Genomic DNA, 27,755 nt, shown 5'->3' on the forward strand with positions numbered 1-27,755 from the left:
TTAATGTGAAATATGCTCTGCACACATCAGTTGTTATGTTGCTATTGCAAATAATTAGCCTTATGTATTTTCTTTACAGAATACGTCAAAGAAACTGGAAACTGTTCTATATGCCTCTAATTTTCTACTGTGTCAGAGTACTTAATTTTTCCAGGTAAGTGCATGAGATGTATCATAGACATGAAAGGGCTGGTACAGCTGGTAACAGCACTTATATTAACTGCTTCTACGAGTTGACGGTTCTCCATGTTCCCATTTTCCACATTTTCCAGCATTCCTCTGAGTGCTTGTACTTCCTCACACTGTTTACTAGTTCAAAAGAAATACCCACGTGTTCCCAAAGATACCCCATGGCTTTCCTCTAGAAAGGGATGCTGAGCTGCCCTTAGTTCTTTGCATACTTGTTGCAGGGTGCACTGGAACCTTTGTAGGACCAGGGAGATTAACTTTTCTTGCAGCACTTCTGGGGCTGCAGCCTGGCACGGCAAGCACACAGCTCCTCCCTTCCTCTATTCTGAGTTGCTCCAACATGTCCTTTTGAAAATGACTCTATTTTAATGTCTATATTTCTCTCTCTTTTACTCACTAATATTTTTCAAATGAAAAAGCTCTGCGGATGTTTTTAAACTCATATAACATTGACATGAAATGCTAATATTGTAGATGGTATGTGAAAAATCTTGATGTGTAACTTCAAGGTTTTTGGAGAAGACTGATAAAGTCATATTTCTCGTAACTGTAACAGCCTATGAGGCACTTGGAGAGCCAGCTGTTAAATGGATAGCAGGCCAATCAGATCATGGCATGGGGATCAAGGACAGCACGTAACATATTTGTAAATGGGCTTTACATAATTTATTGAAATTAGCATAAAGTTACAGCTTTACAACACTGTAAGTCTTGAGTTACGCATTGTCTGTAACAGAGAAGACTGTTTAAATCTTAATAAATGCAAAATGACACTTGATACCTCCGGCTGAAAGAAAAAGTCCTTCCAGTGCAGTAAAGAAGCAATTATTGTCTTCTTGCTGCACTATTTCATACATGTTACAAAGAAGCACTTATTTTTAGAGAAATGGAAGTCTTAGTTTTGTGTTATTGTCATTATATTGATACTGCAACATTTTAAATGAAAGTATATGAACCAAGTAATGATTATGAAGACTGTGCATCTAAAGAATGATATTTATCAATACTGAAATCAACTGCTTAATTAGGTCATATGATGCCAGAAAATTTAAGCTCGTCAATAAGCATAGCATTGGGGTTATGTTTGGTTTTTGAGGAACCTTTATAGAGCAAACCAATTATATACTCAGGTTTACCAATTTATCTGTTTTAGAGATATAAAATTATATTTTCCTATATAGTGGAATTGTTCACAATCATTTTACGAGTAATAGCTAATATCAATTAGAACTGCAGTACTACTACTTTTGGTTTGAATGTCAAGCCAAAGTTTGCATTAGGAAAGAAAGTTGAAGATGGAGTTGCCTAAACAACACAACAGAGAACATTTTGCTTTGATTTCATTTTTAACTTCCTTGGTTACATTTCCCTGCCTCACTGCTGAAAGCCTCCTTCTGCCAATAAATATTGAGCCCAAAGTTCAGAGATTTAGTCAATAAATCTCTGCTTTGTGTGTCCCCACATTGGTGGAAGACTTCCTTTGGAAAACACAAACATTGGTCACGTTAACCCTTTAATGCCCTTTTAAAAAGTTGAAGGAATATTTGTGTAAATGTATGAACAAGCCAATATGATGCCTTACATGCGTGTAGATAAGTGTATGCAAGTTTTTCTAAAGCAGTAGGAACTGTGATCTTTAGTAGATTATTATTTTTAAATGTTGTCAAGATGCCATGCCATAAACAGTGGAGGTGGCCTTATTCTAGTGGCTCCTCTTACTAAATACATCTTAAATACGTATGCACCTGAAGTCTACATAAAGTCCATGAGAATAGAATTATGTTTAAAACAAACAGAACAAAAAATTACATTTCTCTGTATGTAATTTTTTTGTGAAGGCTGAAGACTGACATCCAATTTAAGCTGCAAGAAAGTGGGTTTGATTCCTGTGCCATGCAGAGTGCCATGCTCACTGGAATAAAACCCTCCAAAAACACCCACACTTTTCATAGGCAATAGCTGAATTTGATCAAAATAGTTTATGTGGAATGGATTGCTGTGACAGAAAGAGAATTTTTTTCTGGTGTGTGGCACAGAGAAATCTCCTAATTGTACAATCTTGCAGCTACGCATCAAAATCCATTTGTTGAATACGACAAGAAAACTGCTACTGTACTCACTCCAAGAAGGTCTTTCCTTGCATGGGGTTCTTTGAACAATTTGACCTGAGATCCTTTACTCATTATTCTGACAGAAGTGTTAGTTGATAATCACAAACTGCTAATGCTCAGAAACTTTATCTTAAGGAAAGTTACTCCCTCAGAGATGCATAAAATGACAGAAAGTTTAATTTTACTGTTAATTTTTCAGATTTTGTTTAAAGATATGTACAAGATTAGCATGTTATAGGATAATTAATTGTATGGGAAATAAGGTTATAGAGAAGAAATTTATTCTCTCACCTTATGGCAATGGATATCCTCTGGAGATCTGAGTTTAGACAGAATTATCTAAAAGCCATCTCAGGGATGAAAACTTTGAAAGGAGATACTGCCAAGGATTTTGCAATAAGTAACAAACGTCAATTTTGGTTTCTACACTAGAATTCGAGGTATTTAATGCTTCATTTCAAATGTGCAATTCTATGTGGAATTAATACTCATTTACTCTTTGAAAGAGTAGTATTTCTGTGGGAGATTCTTTCAGTAAAGTCATCATCAAATCAGCCTTTTGATTTGGCGTGTCATTTAGGTAGAAGACAAATAAGTGTGGCAATGGTAAATGTCAAGCGTGATGTGTGGAGGCCAGCAAACTGGCCAGCTCACGGGCAGCAGAAGTGTACAGGTTGGGAACGTGAGAGGAGTCCTCCCTGCAGTGTGAACACGCTTAGCTGGCTGCCTGGTAATTATACTTGCTTATTCTGCTACCGGCAACACCGTGCCCAGTGTCAGCCAAGGGTTAACAAATTGTGTAGGAGGAAAACAATGGATTTAAAAAAAAAGTCTTTGAACTGTCTTTGAATAATAAAGAAGCTAACAATACCTACTTTCCCGAAGCACTTTGAGATCTGTAAATTAAGGTTTACATAAGAGTGTAAATATTATTATTTATTTAAGAGCTCTCACATTTCTCTTCACTTCTTCTCTTCTTCCTCCTCCCCATTACTTGCTAGTGGGAAGATGCTATTTGCATTCATTAATATGTGTCCAAAATGGGAGGCAGTAGCCGGATGTGGAACATAAGATTAACTGAGAGAGAGAACCAGAGGAGGAAGGCGAAGGGGCTATGCGGTGGGAATTAGACTATAAAATAGGTAAGGAGGGGTTAGCAAGAGGGGAATCATATTGGATTTCTTTTGTGATTAAAAATTTCTTACCCTGGAGAATTCAGCAGATCTTCATTTTGGACCTGTTTTTTTTCTCAAATCTTTTAGTTAAACATTCAAGACAAATGATCAAAGTTGAGAGCAGTTGTGATAAAAATATATTGTAGCAGTGTCTGGGTTTTCATCTTCAAAGTGACACAATTCATATTTTATGAGTTCTGATTGAAATCACGTTCAGGCTTGCACTGGTGCTATTTTGCACGTTGCATCGTGGGTACATTTTTGTTTGCTCTTTTGCTTCCCCTGTAGTGGGTAGGACATATTTAGGGTCTCCAAGAAGAAAAAAAAAAAAATTGTCATGTGTGTGTCCTTTATGGAGAAACCTGCTATCATGTAGGATGCAAACCACAAACCCCACTAACTTTTGCCCCAGTGAGGCGTTGGTACTGATGAAAACATTTGAAGCATGGTTGTAATGAGAATAAACTGGTTCTATAGTGGAGGGGCTGCTCAATTATTAGAAAACCAAGTCCCTCTTTCCTTTCAAAAATATCTATCTGTCTAAAGCTGTTGGACATATTAGTCCTTTGTAAGAACTGTTCGTGTGTTGAAATATTTATTTCCCCTTTAATTTATGAAAGCCCTTCCTGTAGTTTTTGTGACTCCTTCACATTTTGTTTCTCTCACCCATTCCTGGCACTGACTCTGTTGAATGTGATTTCTTTATGACTCTACTTGCTATTCAGCTCCAGAAATATGCTAACTACAGTATCTCCATTAATTATTTTACCTATCATTGATGTGAGAGACAACAAACTATACAGTATTGTAATTCATAACCTTGCGATAGGTTTCAAACTCTTTATATGTTGAATCAAGAGCTTTCTTATTGCTGTCATAGTAGTCAGGAGTTCTTTATTATCTCTGACTATTGTAGAAACACTGGGCAAAAATTCTCAGGAATGCATCTACACCCACCAGATGACTTCCTGGTAGACACCGAAGTCTCAAAGACAAATTTACACTTCCTAATGGGATATAAGTGTGTTAATCAACTGCAAAGTTTTAGCATTTATGAACGTTCTTTAACAAAAAGAATGGGGCATCCTATATAACACCAGGGAAAGAGTCTGCTGCAAATATTGATCCCAGCTGTACATCAATGTGGAATTTCATAATCACAGTGCATATCTGACTGTGCTTTTTCATTAACAAACTGCATTGTTAAGATGTTTACATGTCAAATACATTTCAGACAATAGAGAAAACCAGGGCTTGAACTCTTTTCAGTAACTGCACCATGCAAGAATGTTCTCCTCAGCTGACTAGGGCTAAGTCCTTAGCTAAATAACTGTTGCAGTTGTAATTTGTCTTTAAGTCTGCACTGATCTCTTTTTAATGCTTTGTGTCTTTACGGACCTGCAAGAGGAAAGACTGATTTAAACTAATGCAGTTCCCAAATACAGATGGCTACATTTGTTCAAGGTTTCAAAACAAGTTAAAATGTACAATGTTGTTTCCAAATGCTGGAAGTAATACCACTCTTCAGTAAAAAGCCATACAGTTGTTTCCTTCTGTCTCAACGTGTCAAAGATCTGGTGTTTAGCTCTACATTCTTTGAGTTTATGGAACATTGAAAATTAAAGTGTCGGATGAACATTTTCTCTCTTGATCATGCCTGCTGTCTTCTTAAGCTGTGTCTACTAGAAGAGTAGACTCGATCATGTGAATTTTGTTGTTCTTGAAAACACATCTTCAGCTACTCTGATACCTTGATACCTTTGCAGGATGGGATGATCATTTATGTTACTTGCCTTTAATTATTTAAATTTTGTTATGAGGTATTTTGTTATGAGGTATGTTATTAGGTACAGTGGTTTTCTATGCTAAGGCCTGGGTTTTAAAGATGTACAGGGTCAACCCCTTGCCAGCAAATTTCCCATTTGTTTGGGAAAACCGTAAGAGAACTTGCAGAGATGATACCTGTTTTGCAGGCACATTTCCCTCCTGTGTGATGGCTTCCTGCAAAACAGAACAGCACCTGGACAGAGTTCAGCTCATGCTGGATTTGCACGTGCCAGGAATTTTTTCTTGTGCTCTGTTTGAGATGTTACCTGTGCTTGCACCTCCTATAACCCATACTATCTCTGGTGAGTTTTAGGCTGGTGTAGGTTGATTCCAAGAAACTGCAGAGTAATTTAGCACCTTTGTAATAGGAAGTAATAACTCTTGACATTTACTTGAATGTTTTGTTCTAGAAAACATTCTCTATCCAGGAGTGTTTTTTGGTATAAGGTCTGTGGCCTCTAGAAGGGGAAAAAAAGAATTAAATTGGTCTTCAGTAGCATCATCTCTTGAATCTGTTCCTGAAGAATGAAAATTTAGTGCATTGGGCTATAGCTCTCACGGCTTGGTATCTTGTGAAGTGTTTAATCCTCTTCTCCTTTGATCCTGAATGAGGCAAAGGCTCCTGTCAATGAACACCCTCCTTCATGCCTTGAGACTCCTTATGGAGAAAACCAGCCCCAGGCTGCCAGAGGCAGACCCTGCGTTGCCTGCCTCTCCATAAGTGACTAGGTTTTTCTTTCAAAATTTTTTTGGAAACATGATGAGTCTGATCCCAGCCTAAAACATTAACGTGGTCAGTGCATAATATTGTGCTTAGCAAATGAACAGCCTCGGAATAAAAATCCTGTCTTAAGACGTCATCACACATGAATGAGTCCCAGCCTGGCACTGCAAAGGTGAGCATCTCGTCACTTCTCACCGTCAGAGCTGGGTTTCACAAACAGTGACTCAGAGGAGAATAAACCACAGCTTACAGAATTAGAAGGATTCCCAGTCAAAAGTTTCAGCTACTTCTGAGGTGGAGGTCATCAATCACAAACAACTATTTTTATAGGCAGTGTTAAAGGACAGTTTTGTTAAAAGAACGGAGCCTCTGAAAATGGACCTTGATGCCATTTCCTAGCACTTCTTCCCCACTTCAGGCTATTTTCAAGTCCCCGTGGGCTCCAACATCACCTGTAATCAGGGTAAAGGCAGCGGTTAGCTTTACACCAGCAGGTGCTTGGCGATTCTGAAGATGGGGCTTGGAGGCTTTGCAGCCACCACTTACACATACTAAACATTCCTGAGACCGATGAAGGTGAGGAGCAGGTTCTGGCCCCCAGCCCCAAAGGCTGGGTGTCTATTATGTTGAAAGGTGCAAAAAGCAAGAGTTTTATTTTTCTCGCTGAGTTACTGAGTCACTGAGCTGCAAGGAAATAGCACTGCATATGTACAGACGAAGCAGACCTGCTGATTCAGTTGCTGCTTTACAGCTTACTTTCTCAATACAGATTGCCTGCTGAAAAAGTAAAAATTCAAAGAAAATAAAGCTATGGTGCCTGAGATAGCCCCTCAAGTTCCCCATTAAAATCATCAGTAAAATACTGATTTGTGCCTTCTTGGTAATAGCTTACTGTATTTATTGGGTAACATATCTCTTTACTGTAATCTTCCTTGATAGTGCTCCGAACGCAGTTATCAAAGGTGTCCTCACAACTTTAACTCATTTATAATGAGAACCATAGCCAAAATGCTAATGAACTCTCCTTAATCGTAAACACGGAGCACTGATAAGAAGGAAATTTCATCCTCTGTTCTCAAAGAAGTTCTTACGTGTTTCCTACTTACACCACGTTTTATCTGATTCCTCTTCACTTCTGTTCTTAGGCAGATTAATAGGCACCCGAACAGGCAAATAACAGTACTGCCACTTCTCTGCATCCTTCTGACAGACTTCTGAGATTGCAAAATATTGTTTGAAAATTACTATTGGAAAAAAGATTACTGAGTGATCAGGCAGACTGCAATTTCCCCGGCTGGAACAAACCGTCCCATAGCACTCACATGAACACATTAGTAACTCTTACTTAAGTGCTGATGGGACGTTTTTTAGAATGTGATAAGTGTGAAATAGCCTGTAGTTTTATCACTCTCGGTTGCTGCCCACTCCTTTTGAAAAAGGGTTGATCGTGATTACTGAGGTAGGCACTGCCTTCGGACTGTAAAAATGTTACTGCGTAATGATGAAAGCAAACTTTGCTCAACACCTGTCTATATATATTGCAGGTTGCAGTGGCTGCCCAGTTGGTCCGTTCGCTCTGTTGCCTGGGGAGAAAGAAGTGGTAAGTAAAGCCAACTAAGAACAAGGAGTGCTGTGGTTTTTATTTCGTTTTCTTTCTTTCTTCTTCTTCTTTCCCCCCTCCCCCCAAAATTTTAAACTTAATTAGCTTATAAATCAACAGCTCTGCTTTCACAGCTCAAGAAAAAGGCAGCAGAGAGCTAATGTAGGGAGCAGGAGGGGCGTGTGAAATGTCACCCGGTTGGTAGCATTTTCAGCTTGTGTGCTTCACTGCATTTATATTTTAAGGAAGCAATAACAAACTGTAATTCTAAAAACAAACTTTGCTTCTTTTTGTTTGCAAGTAACTAGTTGCTATTTAAAATATCACAGGAAAAGACCCAGTGTATTTGCAGCTGTCACTAGCAAAACCAACAAAAACACAAGTAACAACTGCCTATAAGATAAGATGTTATTGTTTTCAGTATTATTTGGATTGAAAAGTGGTGAGATTTTAAGTCATGGTGGTACTGGATACTGGAAAATGCCCGCGATATGATTAATGAAACATTGGAATGAAATACTGTCGGTCCATGTGCTGGAGCAGATAGCCGCAGTGTGTGCAGCACTACGGCAGGGCCAGGCTATTCTCCACGGAAACATTTTCTTATGCTAATTCAGTTTGATACACTGGGGTAGAAGGAATACATTAGTCTAATGCAGTTAGCTCAACTAATGTGACAGTAGACAGAAATCAGCTGGTTTCTCAGTAACTTTTATTAGCAGCTCTTCCATTAGATCAGTAAGTCTTTTTAATGTCATTATTCTTTCCTCTCCAATCTTTGCTGTGTGTTTTTGTCTTTGGGATGGGGTAATTTGTTGGGTTTCCTTATTGCTGGGGACATTTTTTTGTTGTTGTTGCTTTATTCTAGAAAAAGGAATTGTTTGATTTAAATAAATACCTCCTGGGCTTTACAAGCAGGTCACTGAAGTTTCTCCATTCTGGCTCTTAAGTGGCATTGTTTGGTGCTTTGCCGGTTGTGAATGCTAAAACTAGTGTTTGGGATTTATTTTCTCTCTGCAGTAGCTTAGACATCAGTTTTCTTCTTAGTTTTATCTATTTTTTAGCTTTGCCATGTATTAGATATGAGAAAAAAAGAGTCAGAGATGCATAGGAATAGAGCAGTGAGTACAATGCTGACTTTTTTTCCAGCTTTCACACATCCTTTTTTTTCTCATTTGCTGCTACATTAGTTGAAAACTCACACAGTGGCTGAGCCTGCTGTCTTATTCAGAGAGAAAGCCCCAAGGAGGTGCCAGGGCAGAGATGAGGTTTGCTCTGAGGCTGGATTCTATCTGACATTTATTTACCCAATTTTCTCTTCTGCTGCACTTGGGGCTTTGTGGCTGCAATGGGCATTAGGGTACAACTGTCAAGTAATGTAAAGAAACTAAATTAATTTGTGCTGGCTAAGGTCTTTCCCTCCCCCTCTCAATATGATTTGCTTCTCTGTCTGAGATGATACATTTTGAGGAAAAGCTGTATTTCTTCCAACTGTACATTAGAAGGATTGCTGTTTAGCTGTGTATTTACTGCTATGAAATATGTGTTGCATATAATCTTTACTAAATTATACAGTTGGATCTTAGATTAGCTGGTAAATGCCTAAATAAACTGCAACATGGTCTGGATGGCAAAAAGTGGTACGTGCTTGTGGGAATGCTGGGAGAGAAGTGTGGAGAGTCTCGCTGAAGCCAAAGCTTGATTTGGAGCTGCTTAAGCAATCTGGGGATTTTTTATTTCCCCAGAAAAACCTGATTTTGTTGGGTCTGTTCCCGTAGGTGAGATGTGTTCCAGGCTCACAGCTCTGTAGTTCTCACGTGGGCACAACCTGCCCTTTGAGTGGATGGTCACGGGTGGAGAGGTACAAACAATACCGTCCAGGCATGTGCAAATGGAACTTCATATTTTCTGTGTTAAGCCCAACAAAATAAACAGATTTGTCGCTGTTGCTGCTTTAAGACAGAATAGCACTGGCACAGAGCCGTACAGCAGCAGCAGCAGCACTGTTACAGCTGTGCAGTGGCTGGGGACGGCAGTGCGGGCGCTGCGTGACGCCAAGCGTCGCTCTTGTCCTTCCCTGGACTTCAACTCTGACATGCAGCAGTAAGGGAGAGAACATGGCTCTGACTTCATACCTCTCACGTTTTCTTGCAGCATTTGTTCCCTCCGTTTATGCTGATCTCCCCCTGAGGAGCAGGAGGTTTCAGTTTCCTTTGCAGCCAGAAAGGACGTCATATACAGTTAGCATTTTCCGAAGGAGAGGAAAGACTATACCTGCTGTGCCGTGGTGTGAGAGGCTTTGCCGCACGGCTTGCTGGCACAGGCTGGGTTACAGCCTCATGGCGTTAGCTTTCAGCCCTTTGCAATATGCATAGTGCGCTGTGACCTGCCACTTTCGGGTGAAATCAGGCTCCTGTTTCAGCACAGCACTGAGCAGCGTAACCAGCCTGTACCAGGGCCTAGCTGAGCTCCTCCTGGCAGCCTGTGTGGGCACAGGCCTGTCCTCTACACATTCTCTAACATGTTCCTTCACAGTTGTCATCACTGCTCAAGAGGAAACAACTATTGGTGTTTTCATAGTGTACAATGGTGCTGGGACTGACGTCAACTAATCCAAGGGACTGGGAGCGATGTGGGCAGCCCCGTCACTCTCTGCTCCTCCACAACATCTGGGTTGTCTTCTGTATGTTTTTCTCAAGATATTGACATTTGTATTGAGGTCAAGAAAGAGTTGTTTGAAGGGAAAATTGCATCCTTGTAGTGCAGCAATCAATTAACAGTAAATTGCTGTGGCCAGGACTCTGACAACTGCAGTATCAGGTGTAAGTTATCAGCTATAAGTTATCTTCTCTGCCATTTTGTTTAACAATACCTGGGATCTGGAGAAAGCTAACAGTCTGGGTGGCACTGCAGGTCTGTGTAGGTATGCTTCTGTCCATCCTGATAGCAGTTGTGTGGAATTGGGTTCAAGGAACACCACTGCATGCCCAGCCGCACAAGGCAAATACTGTTAGGGTGTCCAGTACTCAAGTCTACCTTAACGAATCTGAGGTTGACCAGGACTTATATGAATAATTATATAAACATAATTATAAAAAAACTTGTACCACAGAAGTGCTCAATTCTCATTCTAGTGTATTTAATCATATAAAGCAAAAACAATAATAATACATGACGTACCTGTGGGATCCTGAGCACCTCAGGAACATGAGTGATGTTTATTAAGATGCCGTGCTGAATTCTTGAGCTGGAAGAGTTTATGTAGGAGAACCACAGGTTGCTTTTCTGCCAAAATTTTCAAGCTCCAGTTTCTGTAACAAATGCATCAATTCAGTTTCCATACTCCAGTCATGCAGGCTGAATCTTTCATTTCCATTATCAAAAGAGCTGTAAAAATACTGATGACCTCCTGGACTGGTGCTATTTAGTATATCCTGTATTACTCCGTGGCAAGGAGTACGTTGGCAATACAACTTTGTACCTGATTTTCCAATGCATTTTCATGATTGCATTTCACTTAAGGAGCATTTGTGCTGAGCAGTTACACTTCTTCATAGCTCTTTGAATGCTGAATGTGTATGACTAAAACTTGTTTGACAAGACTGAGGTGTTCTGGCACAGGTGGGGCTTGGAGGTTGTTCTGGCATGGATGAAAATACCAGAATTTGCTCCAAGCAGATGAAAAACCTTGTTGAAACAAGCAAAAGCAATTTTCCTCCATTTATTCTGAGATCTTGGCGTGTCTTAGGAACTGCGCTGGATCTCATGCCACTGATAACAAATGTGCAAAAGTATATATTTTGCTAATGATCTTTTACTACCCTTCTTGCTAATGTGGAAGGGTAGAAATTCTTAACATGGGAAGTGGCAGAAAACAGTAACTTGCTACAGTGGTATATTGTTAGTGTTGTCTGTGCCTTTTCCTTCCCAGCTGTAGGAGTAGGGATGTGTGGCTGTTAACATGGGCAGGGACAAAACATCAGCTACCAAAATGATTGTGATTAAACAAATGATTAATTATACTCCCCAAGAGTGGCTGCTAACCACAGCCGAGCCTTGTTTATGGGTGTATGATATGGACACCTGCCCTTGAAGGTTGGGGGCAGGTGCTTTGTTTATCAGGGAATGTTGCAGGCAAATGTGCTCACCTTTGTTTCAGCCATGTGGGTGCAAGACATGGCAACCAGCAGGTATGGTGGTGGAAGAAACAGGTCCTGTGGTGAGACTTTTCTGTGTAGGGAAAAGCCTGGGAGCATGAAAATATTATCATGTATCGCTAGGAGCCCTGTGATCACCTTGCCCCTCTCTGGCTCCCTGCGTTGCTGAAGTAAATGGTTTGAATCTTCCAAGTTTTGGTGCAAGAAACATCTGCCTCCTGAGATTTTGCCTGGCCTTGGACTGCCGCATGTTCTTGTAACTCTGCTTTCACTTAGACCAGCAGGATTTGGCCACGTGATTTCTTATTTTGATTATATTTGATTATTGGACAATATTACAATGAATTCTAAATGCTTGACTTAAAAATGGGTTAGAAAGGAAGCGGTTCACAAATAAAGCCTGGATGAGCTGACTGAAACTGAAGCTGCAAATACAGTCCTGCAAATACAGTCCTGAAAATGGCCACTGCTATTCGATGATGCTCTTGTCTGGTCCTTCAGCAGAGATTGCTCTGGAGCTTCTGGAGCTTGGGTCTTCCTTCAAATTGTCCAGGATCACTTTGCCATCCACCCTTCCATAGGAATGAACCAGTAAAGGCTTCAAGATCAATCAAAAAATCATCAAGAAGTTTTTTTTTTAAGCATATTTGACCACCCAGAGTAGGGGAAGAATGAATTACCAGTTTGGTAATATGTCAAAACCTGAAGATGGAAGCAAGTAAAGCTTTTTGCTGAAGGAAGATAAAATGAGTTAGAGAAATGCTTAAGGTTTGCAAGGTTAAGCCAAGAGAAAACTTGGCTTTGATGCAAGTTGAAAGTGAACAAAAATTCAGACATACATATGTATAAAATTTTGTAAATTGTGCAAATGAAATCAACAGTGTGATTTCAAAATTAATTAAGATATCAATTTCACAAATAAAGGAATAATTCAGAAAGATTAGTAAAAATGTGTGTTCGAAGACAAGTTGCTTCCATTCCATCTCTTTTAATCATGTTTTTCACATACCTTGTTGTAAGCTGTATTTGTTGACTGCACACAAATTTTAATCAGCTCTACTTTATTGGTCACAGATCATGGCTCCTTGGCCTGAGGTAGACAAGCCTGAAACCAATAACTATATTGGTGATTCCTCCAAACAAAACCAGAACGTGCCTGGAAAAGAAGGAGAAAATCACAAAGGTAAGTTGTGTTGACCTGCAGGTTACAGAAATATGTATGCTTGAGGCTCCTTGGAGAAGAGATAAAATAATTAAAACATTTTTAATGTTCTGTTTCATCAGGGAACGTGGCTTCACTTGGAAACAAAGTGGAAATTCAACCTGCATTTTCCACAATAGCATTGATAGACGAGACAAGGCAAGAAGAAGAAGACCCATGGGCTCTGCCAGAACTGCAGGACACTGGAGTCAAGTGGTCAGGTAGACATTTCTCAGTAAATAAGTTATGTGCACTTATTTTTTCCGTGATTTCTGATGTCTGAATTTAGGATTTGAGCAGTTTTCAGATGTAGACTTTACACTTTGTCTCATGTTCCCCAGTGGTGAAGCTGGGATATGACATTCTGGCTGCTAATAAGGAATTGGAAACCGTACTGCTTACCCTCCTTAATGCACAAGGAGATATATGGAAAACAATCTAAAAGTAGTGTGATCTTATTTTCAGGCTCATATTGAACTTTCTTTATTCAGTAAGATGAATGTGTAAAACTAAGGGCCAGTCTAAGACTTCATTAGATAAATGAACTGTCTGCTTCTGCAGTTAAAATTTGGATTAAGAAGAGCAATTTTGGATTTATTTACATGCAGGAGTCACAACACTGTACTTAGCTCCATAGCCTCTTCTTCTGCACTAAACTGTTCTGGAGAGAACAGTAGATAAATGAACGTGTTTCTTTATGCACAATGTATTTGTTTTACAGAACTGGATAGAAAAGGAAAGATTATTCGTGTACTCTATGGAATAGGAAAGTTTATTATGTTGCTTGGATTACTCTACATGTTCGTGTGTTCTCTGGATATACTGAGCTCTGCTTTTCAACTAGTAGGAGGTATGAAAATACATTTAAAGTATCAAAAATAGGCTATGAATGGGGCAGTAAATCTCATCTGAATCACTAAATTGCAAGTATCACTCTTAAAGATCATATGACAGATTTATGTGTAGAGATGTAGGTTTAGAAGGAAGTATCTCTGCGTGAAGACTGACCTTCCTCTGTGTGAAAGGACCTTTGTTTCTAAGTTTCCAAACAGCTGTGGATGAAGAGATTGATCTCAATTTCTTAGGAAGCTCTGTTACATTAGTGACAGAAGCATTCAGCACTGAAATGTCCCCTAAGTCATTCAAAGATGAAAATTGTTGAAATATAATTTTACATTTACCTTTCTTTAAGGGTTGAATTTGGCTCATGGATTCAGAAGTGGCTATCAAATAAATATGTGAGCTTTTTTAGAATTTTTTTCTGGATTTTTGGCAACCTAGAAAGCTACAGGAACAGTATTACTCAGAATTATTAAAACAACTCTTCTTGATTTGGTAACCAAAAATCATCAAGGCAGTAATAGCATTTATATCTGTGCATATGTGCTTTTTTACTCTACAGTCTTTACTCTTTTGCTAGTTTTGTATGGTTTTCTGTGGAATTCACTGGAACTTGTGTAGTCACTGAAATGAGAAAATATAAGGCATATAACTGATAAACTGAGACTTCAGAACCTGAATTTGGATCCTTTGGCTACATCACCTTGTACATTTTTCTGCTTGCAAGCATGCATGCATATGTATCGTGTTAAATTGTTGCATGGTCTTCTACTAAATGCTCTGCTAATTCCTATTGACTTCACCTTGTACTCCTCTCACTGAGAATATGTTTTGGTAGGTAAAGCAGCAGGGGACATTTTTAAAGATGATTCAGTGCTCTCCAATCCTGTTGCGGGGCTGGTGATAGGAGTTTTGGTGACTGTGATGGTCCAGAGCTCCAGCACTTCTTCATCCATTATCGTCAGCATGGTGTCCTCTACATGTAAGTCTGCTTGCTGTGTCTTCCTGGAAATCACCCACAAATCTTGGTGCAGCATGTAACTGTCCCCACCTGTGTTGAAGTTGTAAAAGCATTGAATTTAAGAGTAGGGATTGCAGGAAGACTTTCACTGCTGATGCCTTTGATGTTAAAAAAAAGAGAGAGAGAGAGAGAGAGAGATAAAGTTAATTTGCTGCAGAAAACAGTGGAATAATGTTCATAACTGCAGTGAAAATCACTGGAAACATTGGCATTGAATATACTAAGTTTGGAAGTATCCACATACCTTTCTTGTGTTAACCAGTTACAGAATTTTGTTTCTGGCAACATTTCAAAATTCTTTAGAAAGAGGGTTATGCCTGGGGAAGAAGAGACAGTTGCTCTGTCCATCAAATGTCTGATGAAAAGAGATAATAAGGGACTACAGTGGGGATCACGAGACTGTTGGAATGGCATGTTCCTGAGGGGCGTGGTTAAAGCAAACATATCTGCAATGGAGTCCCTTATTCCAGTGACATTGAAGAGAGTCTGTTCCTGTGGCCTTAAATAGGTTAATTTTTACTGGATCAAATAGCTCAGAGATTATCTCATTTTTTTTCATTCAATGCTTCATTTTCTACTTTCTAGTGCTGACTGTACAATCAGCTATTCCTATCATTATGGGGGCAAACATTGGTACCTCAGTTACAAACACAATTGTGGCGCTCATGCAAGCCGGGGACAGGAATGAATTTAGAAGGTATTGTACTTAAACATTAGATCTGAAAAGCTGCTTTTCTTCCTTCTTAGTAAGTTTTCTTCTATATTGCCTTAGTAAGTTTTCTTCTACTACAGCCATTCAATCCTTCTATTGTCCAGAAGTTGAATGTCTGGTTATGAAAGCTGCAAGCAAACTTCTAAAGCAACTTTTATGACCTCTAAATCTCCATGGAGATATTTAAAAAAAAAAAAAAAAAAAAAAAGATCCTGTTTTTTTCTTTGTCATAAGGAAGTAAAGAAGTCAATTCTGTGATTTTCTTTCAGAGGATAGCAAATTGTAAGCTGTCATCATTCCTGCCATGGCCAAAGTAGAATAGCTAGGTGTATGGTTTCACATACTTGAAGAAAAGCGTATTGTTCCTTCAAATTTTTGTGGTTTTATAAAAGTCCATCATTTTTAATAGGATCTTACACAAGGATAAAGTTTCAGACAGCTTCCAGGACATCACCCACCTTTGTTTACCTCTTAATTATAGGAGTTAGTAGATTGATATTACACTATTTTGATTGTTCTACTTAAGAGAGACATCAGTGTTCAAAGTTTTGGAAGTCTACAACAGGCAAAAGATGGTAACCATAGAAAATATGATATGTTCTGGCAGTCACGTTATAACAAGTCTGCCATTTGGCATTATCATTGAGAGTTCACGGCAGCAAACTTGGGAGGGATATGGGGCTTTGGTACCTTATCATTTATGACATACTGAACATACGAAGTACCAAAGCATACTTCTACAAGACTTGCTGTCCTTGTTTGTGTTGGACTTAAACTCCAGTGACAAAGTAGCCCATTTGTTTTGGGCCAGGTAAAAAAAAAAAAAAGGTTAAATAAGTTGATTTCATTGTAACCTTTAACAACCACTTTGGTCTCTAAATACTTTTGTTGTCCTACTTTGAGCCTTCCACCTAATTTCCCCTCAAGCAATTTGGAAGGTAAATTGCAGGATTACCATTTCAAGGAATATTTCCTCCACATTTTCTTCCTTTTCAATGCTTAATTTAAGGAGTTATATTTTAAAACAAATATAGGCAAGTTGCACAGAACTAAGAGCTATTAGGAAACAGCTATTAGGAATGTGGGAAAGAGTGCCCTTGAGGAAACAGTTGTGGCTCTTCAGGTTGTGGAGGACAAGCTGGGAAGACAAAATTGCATTTTGCAAGAACATATGAGAGGGCTGCAAAGAGCCACTTCTGCATGAGTCAGGTAGAATAAGTCCTGGAGGCAAATCCTGTTTCAGGATCAAAAAAATATCAAAAATAGGAGAGAGGTAAGATGAATGTAGGCTATACAGCCACTCTTCAACTGCGTACTGTTAGCAGCCTTCTGTTAAGGATCACTTGTCTTTCCTAGTTTTTTCTTGTTTCAGTGACCTTAGCTGACTCTTTTGCTTGGTTAACAGTTTGGAGAAAATGTGGAGCTCTGTAATAAAGCTGCCATTTTCTGGGACCTTAGAAATGAAATAATGCCTGTCTTGAGATTGGCTTCATCTCCACTTCTATGATTTCATATTTAAGTGGAAGTTGTGCACATATTGTTTAATTAAAAGCAGTTCTATTTTTTAATTTCTAGGGCCTTTGCTGGGGCAACAATTCATGATTTCTTTAACTGGCTTGCTGTGTTTGCATTGTTGCCCATTGAAGTCATTTCTGGCTATCTTTACCATCTCACCAATGTTATAGTTGAGTCCTTTCATCTTGAAAGCGGTGATGATGCCCCTGAGCTACTAAAAGTCATCACAGACCCTTTTACAAAGCTCATCATTGAGGTAAGCTTTTTAGGTCTTAAATTAAGCTGCTACACAGAGAGCCTTAGCTCCATATTTCCCATTTCTATTTCCCCCACATTTCACCTTAGTGAGGATGGACCTCACTAGGAGGGCTGGGAAGGCAGGTGACACATAGGATGGGTGGAGTGTCAGACTATTGCATAGGCACTGGCAGACAATGCAACTTGAGGCAACCTGGCACGTCCGGAAGATCTGCATAAGACTTGAAGAAATAGTATAAATTATGGGAAACTTACACACCATTGGAGGAGCAGCTGGAGGCCAGATGAATTGCATGCCGCTCCTAAAATGGCAGTAAACATGTTTAGGCAGTTATGTCAGTGTAGCTGCTTGAATAAAATGGCTGAGATATGTGTGTGGGTGATTTGGGGAGAATGAGAATTTGGTGTAGAATTTAACCTTCTCTGGCAGTAAAGCCCCTCTTCCTTGTTGGGCAGCAGCTCCAGTGTTAGGGATCGTCTTGGGTGGTTTACATGGTTCAGTTTCCAATGAAAGTTATTATTTGAGTCGAGCTGAACAAAAGTGTATGATGCAAGTTGAAGTAATGCTGTTTGTTGTTCTTTCCTTAAAGCTTGATAAATCCGTAATAAATGCAATTGCTACGAACGACGAATCAGCAAAAAACAAAAGCCTGGTAAAGATTTGGTGCGTAACTGAAACCAATGTGGTGAGTATTATGTTAAATTAGTTGTCAGGCTCCTTATGAAAGATATTACTGATCCGTAGCTGGCTAATACTAATGTGAAATTAGATTTTTAAATGAGTATTTGTTGCAGCAGAAGAATGAACACAATATAATCTAGCATTTGCATCACTTAAACCAAACATGGTATTCCAGTGGTAAGCTGACTTGGGTGCTTTAGGTACTGTACCATGCAGGGCCCTGCTTATCAGAATTTGTGGTTTGGGGCCAAGCCTTTCACTTCTTTCACAATCAAATACCTTTAAACTTGGTGCTTTTATCGACTCCCTGAGAGTGCAAAAAGCTGCAATGGAGGACCAAGAAACTTTCTTTTTTGCCACCATTCATCTATCCGATCTGAGCACCTAGACTTAATATGTGCAAGAGTAATCTGCTGGCAGTTGGTTACTTCAGCTTTCTTGGAAAAGCTATCCTCAGACAAAGCGTCTCTCGAGCTAAAATCGTTTTATCTTCACCTGTGTAACACTGCAGTATGAAGAAAGTTGTTGCCCAGAGTGACACCAACGAGTACTTTGGTTGGCCGTGGATCTGTGTTTGATTTGTGTTGTTCAGCTAAACTAAAAGTAAAGCATTATCTTGGACCTTTATTTGTTAATGTGTATATAAAACTAACTCCTGAAGTCATAATGCACAAGATACTTGAGGACACACAGCAGAGATTAAAATTCAGTGCTTGCATTTTCAGAGGAGCCCAGCTCCTATTGAATGTCTATCCGGATGGCCAGTGAAATGCTAGCTATGGGAGATAGTGGTAGGAGCAGAGCCATGCTAATGTGAAACTCTGCTCGGGTTACCCTGCGGAAGCTCTGGGTCTTTAATCCCAGGTAAGGCAGAGACTGGGGCAGGCCTGCTGCTTCCAATCCTTCGGCAGCTCTTGGTTGCCCTGTTTGCTGCACTTGCAAGCTCAGCAGGGCCCGAGCCTCCTGCAGTCCTCTCACTGTTAGAAGGCAAGTGATGGCACAGGGAGCATAGGCTGAAGGTTGCATTTCAACACGGATAATTTTTCTGTAGGCGTCTGCGTTTTGGCTATGTACTACAGCCCCAATGTACAATCAAATTACAAAGTCACACGAAACCCCTACAAGTTTGAACTGAGCTTGGTTGGGGAAGAGGAAGATATTTAACTGATTTGCATTCCTAGAAAGTTAAATTAATTTCTGGCAAAAATAATCAAATGGATTTACATCAAGGAGGAATTTATACAGAATGTATTGAAAGCAAAAGATAAGGACAGACATTTCAGTCTGATGAAGCTGCTTTGATACCACATTCTCTGAAAGAATTTCAGAGAACTGTGATGTTTTCAGTAGGCTGGAGGCTAGGTGCTCCCTGACGTGGTGGGGCCATCCCTGGCTTTGTCCATCCTGGGCTGCTCTGCATCAGCTGGAAGGGGAATGTGAATGGTGCAACAAAATAGGATCTGATGTGATCTCTTTCCCCATTTCTGAGACAGTATCACTCCAACATATCTTACAGATAACGCCTGTTTGGCAGCGTGTAGTTCAGAGTCCATTCTGCTGTTAGCTGTATTGATATGGGGAAGTACAGTTCAGTCATGGAAGTTTCTTAATCTACATAAGGACTTGTGGACTCAGTGTCATCTGAGCTATCAGCTGGAGTTCTTGCAAGCAAGGTTGTATTTCATAAAGAGAAATTCAGGCTCAAGTCAATAGTACTAGTACTAGTCATGATGAAAATTATTAGCTCTTAGAGAATCTTTGAGCTTTAGAAAATAAAGTAGTAGCTGCACATCTACATCTCTGTTTCTACAGATGTGAAAGCAGAGGTTCACAAGGATGTTGTGGCCAACCAATGCTCATTCAGCAGCAGATACTGCACTAGTATTGTGATAGTCTGAGTCACAGTCCTGTGCAATGCTCATCACACCATTTCAGAATCACAGAATCACCAAATGGATGAGGTGGTCAGAGACCATCTTTTCCAACCCCTCTCCATCAGGGATACTCTGAGCAGGGCGCCCAGAAGCACACTCAGGTGGCTTTTGAAGATCTCCAAGGAGGAGACTCCACAGCCTCTGGTCAATTAACTGCAGTTAAGCTCACAGTAAAGAGGTAGAAATTGCTTTGATCCAAGGAAATTGTGGCGCTGACTGGAAAGGAATGCCTTTGTCCCGCATCTGCAACCTGATGTGAATTTTTTTCCATGAACCCTCAAATCAGTTATTAAGCTTCTTAGCTCCTGACAACACGGTGCTATGGTTGAAATGATGTAGCAGGTTTGGGAAATATTTTCACCTTTAAAAGTTGTGCTGAACAACTTGAGTGAAAGCACAGCTGTTTATTTGGAAAATAGAAGAAAATGTGCCATGTCATTAACAGGGTACAATTGAGTTACACTCCAGCTTACAAATCTGCCTTTAGTTGGGGAATTCTTTGTTACAGTAAAAAACCCTAGAATTTTGTATGAGCTCTTAATGAATGTTAGTTGCCTGAAACAACTGCTTTTTCTGGCAATCTTTAGACACTGCAGAATGTCACAATTCCACCTTCAGAGAACTGCACGTCTCCTGAACTTTGTTGGTCAGAAGGAAATGTGACATGGACCTTGAAAAACATATCTGAAACAGAATACATCACTAAATGTAAGTAGTAGAAACATTTTGCCTTTGATATAATACCTTTACAGAAATACATATTGTTCTAACAGTGTTAACAGACCACTGTAGAGGAGTATCGAGGCACTCACCTGCATGTGTACACAAGATACTTCTATCGCTGCAGTCAGAACAGCTTGTGCTTTGTTATTCAGCTGGAGTTACCAGCATCATCACTGTATCTGGCAGTACATGGATCTCTTTCCATGCCCCCTAGTATCAGTAAATGAGGTCTTCAGTATCACGTCACCCTGGTTATTCAGGTGACTTGGTGCTACAGTTACAGTCACTTTGCTGTAGCAGGTGCTTGGATATCTCCATCCAGGTGCACTGTTCAGGAATTTCAGCAGCAGTTCTCAGGCACAAAGCCATCTCTTGCTGACCTATCACCCAGCTAGGAGCACATCACGATTTTCTCATTTTGTTGTACTCTCCCTCCATGCACAAAGCTGTACGTGGTCAGCCAGACTTTGCCTGCTCTGCAGATGTGCCTGCTATATATTTTATGAAAGTGTCATGTAAGAGCCCCTCTCAGACACAAATTTTGTGCAGCTAAGGAGATAGCAGTTTCAATTTTTGCCATGTGTGCTCTGATCCCATTTTCTTAGGCTGTGCAAGCAAACCAGAGCTGGCCTTGGGATCAGAAACAAAAATGAGAGACTAGGACGATTTGTTCTCCTTTTCTTTTTTTCCAGGCCGGCATCTCTTTACAGAATCAGACCTGCCTGATCTTGCCATCGGTCTCATACTTTTGGCTTTGTCCCTGCTTGTTCTTTGCTCCTGTCTGGTGATGATCGTTAAGCTGTTAAACTCTGTGCTTAAAGGACAAGTAGCAAGTGTTATCAAGAAGACAATCAACACTGGTAATTACCTGCTTCCCCTGAAGCTTGTTCTTAGTAACAGCAAGGACACTGGGTACATTTACTGACATCCTCTGTTCTGTTATTGCAGAATAGTTTCAAGAAAATAATATTAAACCAGAAATGTTGCCTCTAAATATTTCTTCAGCTCAGCATGTGATTTTCTTCCTTAAAAATTTTTATTAGTGAACAGTTTGCTATTTAACTGCAGATTAAAAGCAACAGAGACTAAAGTCCAGGCTCTCTTTCTAATGTGTAATCAATAGCTGTTAGAAATGTAATCTTCACATCCCCAAAAGATAGCACTGAAATGCTGAGATCATGATTGCCTACTTGCACACAAGATCTGCACACTCCTTTTAAAGTAAGTTTGACAAATGTACGTAGAGATTATTTGATCTAATTTCCTTTACTTGGCACGTTCCATTCTTCAACTTCCTCAGTAAGATAAGCAGCCCTGCATATTGATACTTTCTGTCTTTCCCTGTGTTATCCAGGTGATTTTCGCTTTTGCTTTCATTGTGTGCAAACTAGGGTGCTTGTTTTGTTTGGTTTTCCACTTGGCTGCCTTTTCTCCATTTTCCACCGAATGGAGACTTCAGAACCTGCACCAGTGAAAATCAGTCCTGGCGTGCACCTGATTGTATGAGAGGGGTCGCAGCCATGGGGAAGAAAACGAAGTGGTCCCCATTCTGTCTTCTCCTGGGCAAAGATCACTGCCCAAATCAAAATAATTGGGTAGAAAGTGGCCAATTACTGTTCATTTGTGATTTGCTCAGAATCTCTCTGTGTCATCTCAGCTGAGGAAGTCCTGACCTCTTGGCTAAGTCATAAGTCTGCAGATTACAAGGGACCATTGTACTTAGTTTCTCTAATCAGTGTGATTAGCTTTTATTTGCAAGAGTAACAAATGAATAATTAGATGTTCAACTTGCAACCAGGTAGGAGCCTTATGATTTTAGTATGGTGGTCTTCAGAGCCTTTTGAAGATCCCATCTACATAGCGAATGCCTGGTTGCCAAAACCAGGAAACTCTAGACAGGTGGAAGGTGTTGAGTTGAAACATGTCTGGTACCTAATTGTATTACAGCATATATACTGCCCTGGGTCAGTACAAAGGTCTACCTAGGCTAACATTCATCTCACAGTGTGTCCAGTGGGGGAAAGCTGGAGAGAATACAAATAAGAGGGCAAATTAAAGTGGTAGAACTGACTCTAACCTCCAATCTTTTTTTAGACAACATGTAAACAGTGTATATACATTCAGAACGCTTAGTAGGGTTTTCTCTGTTATATGATTTTGCATGGAATGTTTTGTTATTCTAAAGGCATTGTCCTCCCTCTATTTTTCTAGATTTCCCATTTCCTTTTACTTGGCTGGCTGGATACCTGGCTATGCTTGCAGGGGCTGGTATGACCTTCGTTGTTCAAAGTAGTTCTGTCTTCACATCTGCTATTACACCTCTTGTTGGTAAGTTGTCAGTATTTTATTCTTCATCCCCACATTTTAGCTTCTTTATCATTCTAAAACTGCTTAATGCCATTTCTTTTCTTCTAGGCATCGGTGTTATAAGCATTGAGCGTTCTTATCCCCTCACCCTAGGAGCTAACATTGGCACAACCACAACAGCTATACTTGCAGCTTTAGCAAGCCCAGGGAGTACATTAAAGTATTCATTACAGGTCAGTATAAACCAATGGTTCCTTGAATTTATTTAGAAGCTGCAACTTTTCTGAGTGAAAACCCAACAAAATATGTCCTGGACATTGAGCTTGATTCTATATGTGGTACTAATTTCAACTACTACAGCAAAAAGCTTCTGTTAAGCATTCCTAGCATATCAATATGTAGTAAAATCTTTCCTAAGTTTAGCTTGATCTGATTGAATTCATTCAGAAATCCAGCAGGATTGGCCACTTGGCTGCAGAGCATTGAATCTCAACATCTTAGAATTCAGAGCCCAAATCTAACAACTCTCTTAGGTAACCCTCTTTGAAGGTTACTAATATCTGTAAGTTCCTTGCTCAGGATCCTGATGCTTGCTTTACCAGCTTTATTTGTGGTAGACTCAATTTATTTCATTACAGTGTTGCATTTTAAAACTTCTCCATCTGCAGGGAGATATCTTGTCTCCGTTGGGCTTCTCTTGTTTCAGATGCTTGTTTCCTTGTTTCAGATGCTGTGACCTATTTATCATCTTTGATCTTTAGTATGTGTGAGGTATTTCCAAGTCCTTTTTTCATGCTAGGGAAGGTCTAGCAGTAAAGTAGAAGCAAAGACGAGAAAAGATCAAAGTGAGGAGCAAGAGAAGGGAAACTATGAAGTCAGTACCACTGGAAGTTATTACTGTGTGGGTAGGACTATTTAATGTCATTTGAGGTAATAAACTTTTCAAATGTTTTTTGCTTTTAGATTGCCTTGTGCCACTTTTTCTTCAATGTCTCTGGGATTATCCTGTTTTACCCACTGCCTTTTACCCGGCTGCCAATCCGCATGAGCAAGAGCTTGGGAAACATAACAGCCAAGTACAGATGGTTTGCTATATTTTATCTTCTCATCTGCTTCTTTCTTTTGCCTTTGTTTGTATTTGGTCTGTCACTGGCGGGCTGGCCAGTCCTTTTGGGTGTTTGCCTTCCCCTGTTGGCTCTGTTTATTGGTGTGATTGTAGTTAATATTATGCAGACAAGGCGGCCACATTCACTGCCTGAGAAGCTTCAAAACTGGGATTTCCTACCCGTCTGGATGCACTCTCTAGAGCCCTGGGACAATATGATTATGTCTTCACTCTCCTTTTGTGGGAAGCATTGCTGCAGATTCTGCAAGTGCTGCAAAGTCAATGCAGAACAGGAGGGTGCCAAAGATAATCAGCTAAAAACTATGGAGGTTTATGAAAACGCCATTACAATGGCTGATGAAGAAAGAGGTGTAAGAAGGGCTCCAGCTGCAGCTTGTGTTGAAAAAACAGGCACAAACAACACAGCCTTATAGTAGCGGATCAACCCATAATAGCAGAGGTAAAGCATAGGACAGTCAGGCTCTTGAAAACTACCTTGAACAATGCACTGAGAACAGAGTGAATATTTTGTTAGGTTCCTGCAGCCAGTGATATATCACTCATCAAGGAATGGAGTCAAGCAAGCTTGACAGAGTCCCTAGAAAATCTACGATCAGTTGAAAAGCTAAAGACAGATTTGCTTACAGAGCATCTACTGTGTGGTACCTTCATCCAATGCTATCAGTTGCAACCAAAAGAAATCTTGATGTAGTCCTATGAAGAGAGGGATGAAAGGAGCGTGATTAATTAAAAACCAGTCAACCCAACAATGTGCTTGTAGGACAACCTTTCTGGCCTATTGGCTTATTCAGTAGAAGTTACTTTATGATACCCTAAAGGTTCTGTAAATGAAAAAAGAAAAAAAAGTAAAAAAGAAAACAAATCCAAATGTTTTCATTGGCTTATGTTCAGTGGTCAAAATAGGAAACAATATTCCAAATATGGACAAAATCTGTTGTCTGTGTGGAGGAAAATGAAATTCTGGGACATGCCTCAGGAGCTCTGGGAGTCCTAGTCTGGCATAAGGGTATGCATAAGCCCATTTTGAGCTCTTTGTCTCTTTTAACACAAGAACGGGAGCTGCTGTCTTTTGTTGTCTCAAGCTAAAGGCCAAACATTAATTGCTGATCACTTTGCCTGCTGAAGTTAAACACTGGGTTTGAAGACACTGGGTGGCTATGAAAGAGCTTTGTGGACTCAGGGTGTGGTTGCATGGCTGTCTGTCTCTCTAGATGGTCCTCCCCCATCCTGTCCACTGAGTAATCCCATAAGCACTTGTCCTGGCACAATTAGAGAAAGGTGCAGGACGGAGGACAAGTGACTGGCACAGGCGTGTAGAGAGCTGCCCAACTCCAGGCTGACACCACAAGATCTGTCTGCAACTTGGGACTGAGCCACAACATGGCATTTAAATGTAGGAGTGGAGACTGGCTTTAGAGCTACAAACGAGGGAACCTGGAGAACAGACTATGGTTAGAGTGGGACACGCAGCAGCATTAACAGGTGAGAAATGAGTGTTCCTTCTGCATGGTCACTGCGTGCTCTGAACCACCCACCTTCGAAATAATGTGAATTTTATTGGCAATTGTATGTAGCAATCCAAATTCCAAATAAAATCCCTAGGTAGTGTAGTCAACAGCACACGTAGTCAATCCAGAGGTAATATAGCACTTGGTGTAAAGCTACTTGTGCTCAGGCCTTAAATTACTGATTGTTTAGTAAATGCTTACGAGACAGCACTGAATCATGGGCTGACAAAAGGTATCATTTCAACGTCAGAAAAAGAGCATTTCAAAGACACACTGAGTACTTCTGCTGGCCTTTAATAACTTCGATATGAGTGAGCATGGGATAGTACCTGGGGTCCAACCACTAATGGAAAAAAGATCATGTGGCAGAGTGTAGGCCAATCAGTATCATGTAAAGCCGATTTGCATGGTTGATTTGTAGATTAAATCTGTAATGGAAAAACTGAGAGGACCCTTAGTTTATCATAGCCACTCAGTGCTGCTATAACACATTTACTTCTGAATAGTTGGTAGTTTTCTGCAGAACTAGGATTAGTAGGCTGCATTTGTACATGTTTTAAAAGGGAAAATTTTTTCATTTGCTTTTTTAAGCTCGCATTGAAAATAGCAAATTGAGCTGCTTGAAACATGTTTGCAAATTGTATTCATGCTGAGATTCCAGCTGTTTCTGCAATAATGAGCCAGTGACAAAATGCCTAGCATCAGAGTACATTTTCAAAATAATTTAATTCTGGTACAGTTCTGCTCTTAGTGGGTTTAATAACAGAGAACGGAGTTCTACCAAACTGTTCTGTTTCAAATTTACTTTTTCTCCATATAGTTCAAACAGAAATTTGTCAGCATTTCATTTTCAAGGTGGAATTATTCTTCATTTTATTTTCCCAGTTCTGGATTCTTTCACATTCTGCGTTTCTGTAAGTTCCATTTCCCATGCTCTGTTTTGACGGGGGGAAAAAAAAAAAAAAGAGAAAATATGTGAAAAATGCGGAATTCTTTCAAAGGTATCTTGAATTTCCACTGACCATTCATTGAAACAAGAAACATTTCCATCTACTCTTTCTGATTTCTTACCATGCACCTTATTTTGCGTCTTGAAGTAAAGCTGTCAAGAGCAGTGATAATAACACTCAGCAAAACATCAGAGGAAAAGCAACTCTTACAGAAGAATCAGGGTAAAAATTATAGTCAGACATATCAGTACTTCATGTTCCTCATTAACTTTCCCCTAGGATGTATCGAGTTTGTGCCCTCCTCTCTCCTTGCTGGTGAACTTCAGGCCATATTGTGCCGTTGTTTTAGGCAGATTCCAAAACAGACTTCTGTTTAACACTTGACAGCACAACATGTCCTGGAAAACGTCCCTCCCACTCTTAACAAAAACTATTTACACTTTATTTATAATGATTTGAGTGTACAGAACTTTTCATAAGTTATACAGAAAAAGGCTTGTGATTGTGTTATATATACGTATTTGAAAACCACACGATGTTTAAAATGTAAAAAGGAACTACTGTATATTTGTAATATAAGTTTTAAAATCGTTTGTAACTGTGCATACTGTGTATTACGGAGGCTGTTGGCTCCACCAATAGGTTACATAAAGATTGTTAGTAATGCAGAGACAGATTTCTTAAAATAAAGATGAGAAACACCTATGTATTTTCATAATATGGCTCTGTGCACAAGGATGCAGAACTCCACTTTTCTAACAAAGATCTGAATTTTCTGCAATGAGGAATTTTGGAAATGCGAGATTTCTAAAATGCTTTTTTAAACTCTTACACGTTTTATCTTTTACTGTTTTGGGGACAGCATATGGCTTTATACTTCGTCACGAACACTCATCTTGTCTGTCCTCATGCATTGAATGTAAAAATAAAGAGAAATTTTAAAAAATGAAGATTTTCATATCTGTTTGTAGACGTATCATGGAAGATGCAGAAAAATGAGGATGCATAGACTAGTTTGAGGTGATACAGTGTAAAGGAGCTGGGGTTAGCTTCAGGCACTGCAGAAACCCTTCAGAGAGCTCCGTAGCCATCATCAGAGATTTTCATATGAAGCAAAAAATGAAGAATTGCTCAGCTCAGTTGCATAGGTTGAGGTACTTTCCAGCAGCGCCCTGCAGATCATCCTCAGTGAAGG

At 39.8% G+C, this 27,755-nt stretch overlaps 1 protein-coding gene across 2 annotated transcripts; it reads left to right on the plus strand.

Annotated features, from left to right (window-relative positions):
* The first annotated feature begins 72 nt into the window (after nt 1-72).
* Nucleotides 73-27,488, plus strand: SLC34A2 (solute carrier family 34 member 2). Of its 2 annotated transcripts, XM_052682535.1 has the most exons (15): nt 79-154; nt 2,881-3,030; nt 7,571-7,626; nt 12,858-12,966; nt 13,068-13,205; nt 13,706-13,834; nt 14,663-14,806; nt 15,431-15,542; nt 17,133-17,328; nt 17,921-18,016; nt 20,534-20,654; nt 21,362-21,529; nt 22,881-22,997; nt 23,085-23,209; nt 23,940-27,488. In XM_052682535.1, exons 2-15 carry the CDS (start codon nt 2,904-2,906, stop codon nt 24,513-24,515), a joined length of 2,214 nt encoding a protein of 737 aa, XP_052538495.1. In that variant the 5' UTR covers nt 79-154; nt 2,881-2,903; the 3' UTR covers nt 24,516-27,488. The 2 variants fall into 2 exon arrangements, with proteins under 2 accessions (XP_052538496.1, XP_052538495.1); XM_052682536.1 differs by lacking the exon at nt 2,881-3,030 and having other exon boundaries at nt 73-154.
* The last annotated feature ends 267 nt before the right edge of the window (nt 27,489-27,755 follow it).

This window comes from Tympanuchus pallidicinctus, unplaced genomic scaffold, assembly GCF_026119805.1.
Source record: "Tympanuchus pallidicinctus isolate F22 unplaced genomic scaffold, pur_lepc_1.0 scaffold2, whole genome shotgun sequence".
In the NCBI taxonomy this organism is placed as follows: Eukaryota; Metazoa; Chordata; class Aves; order Galliformes; family Phasianidae; genus Tympanuchus; species Tympanuchus pallidicinctus.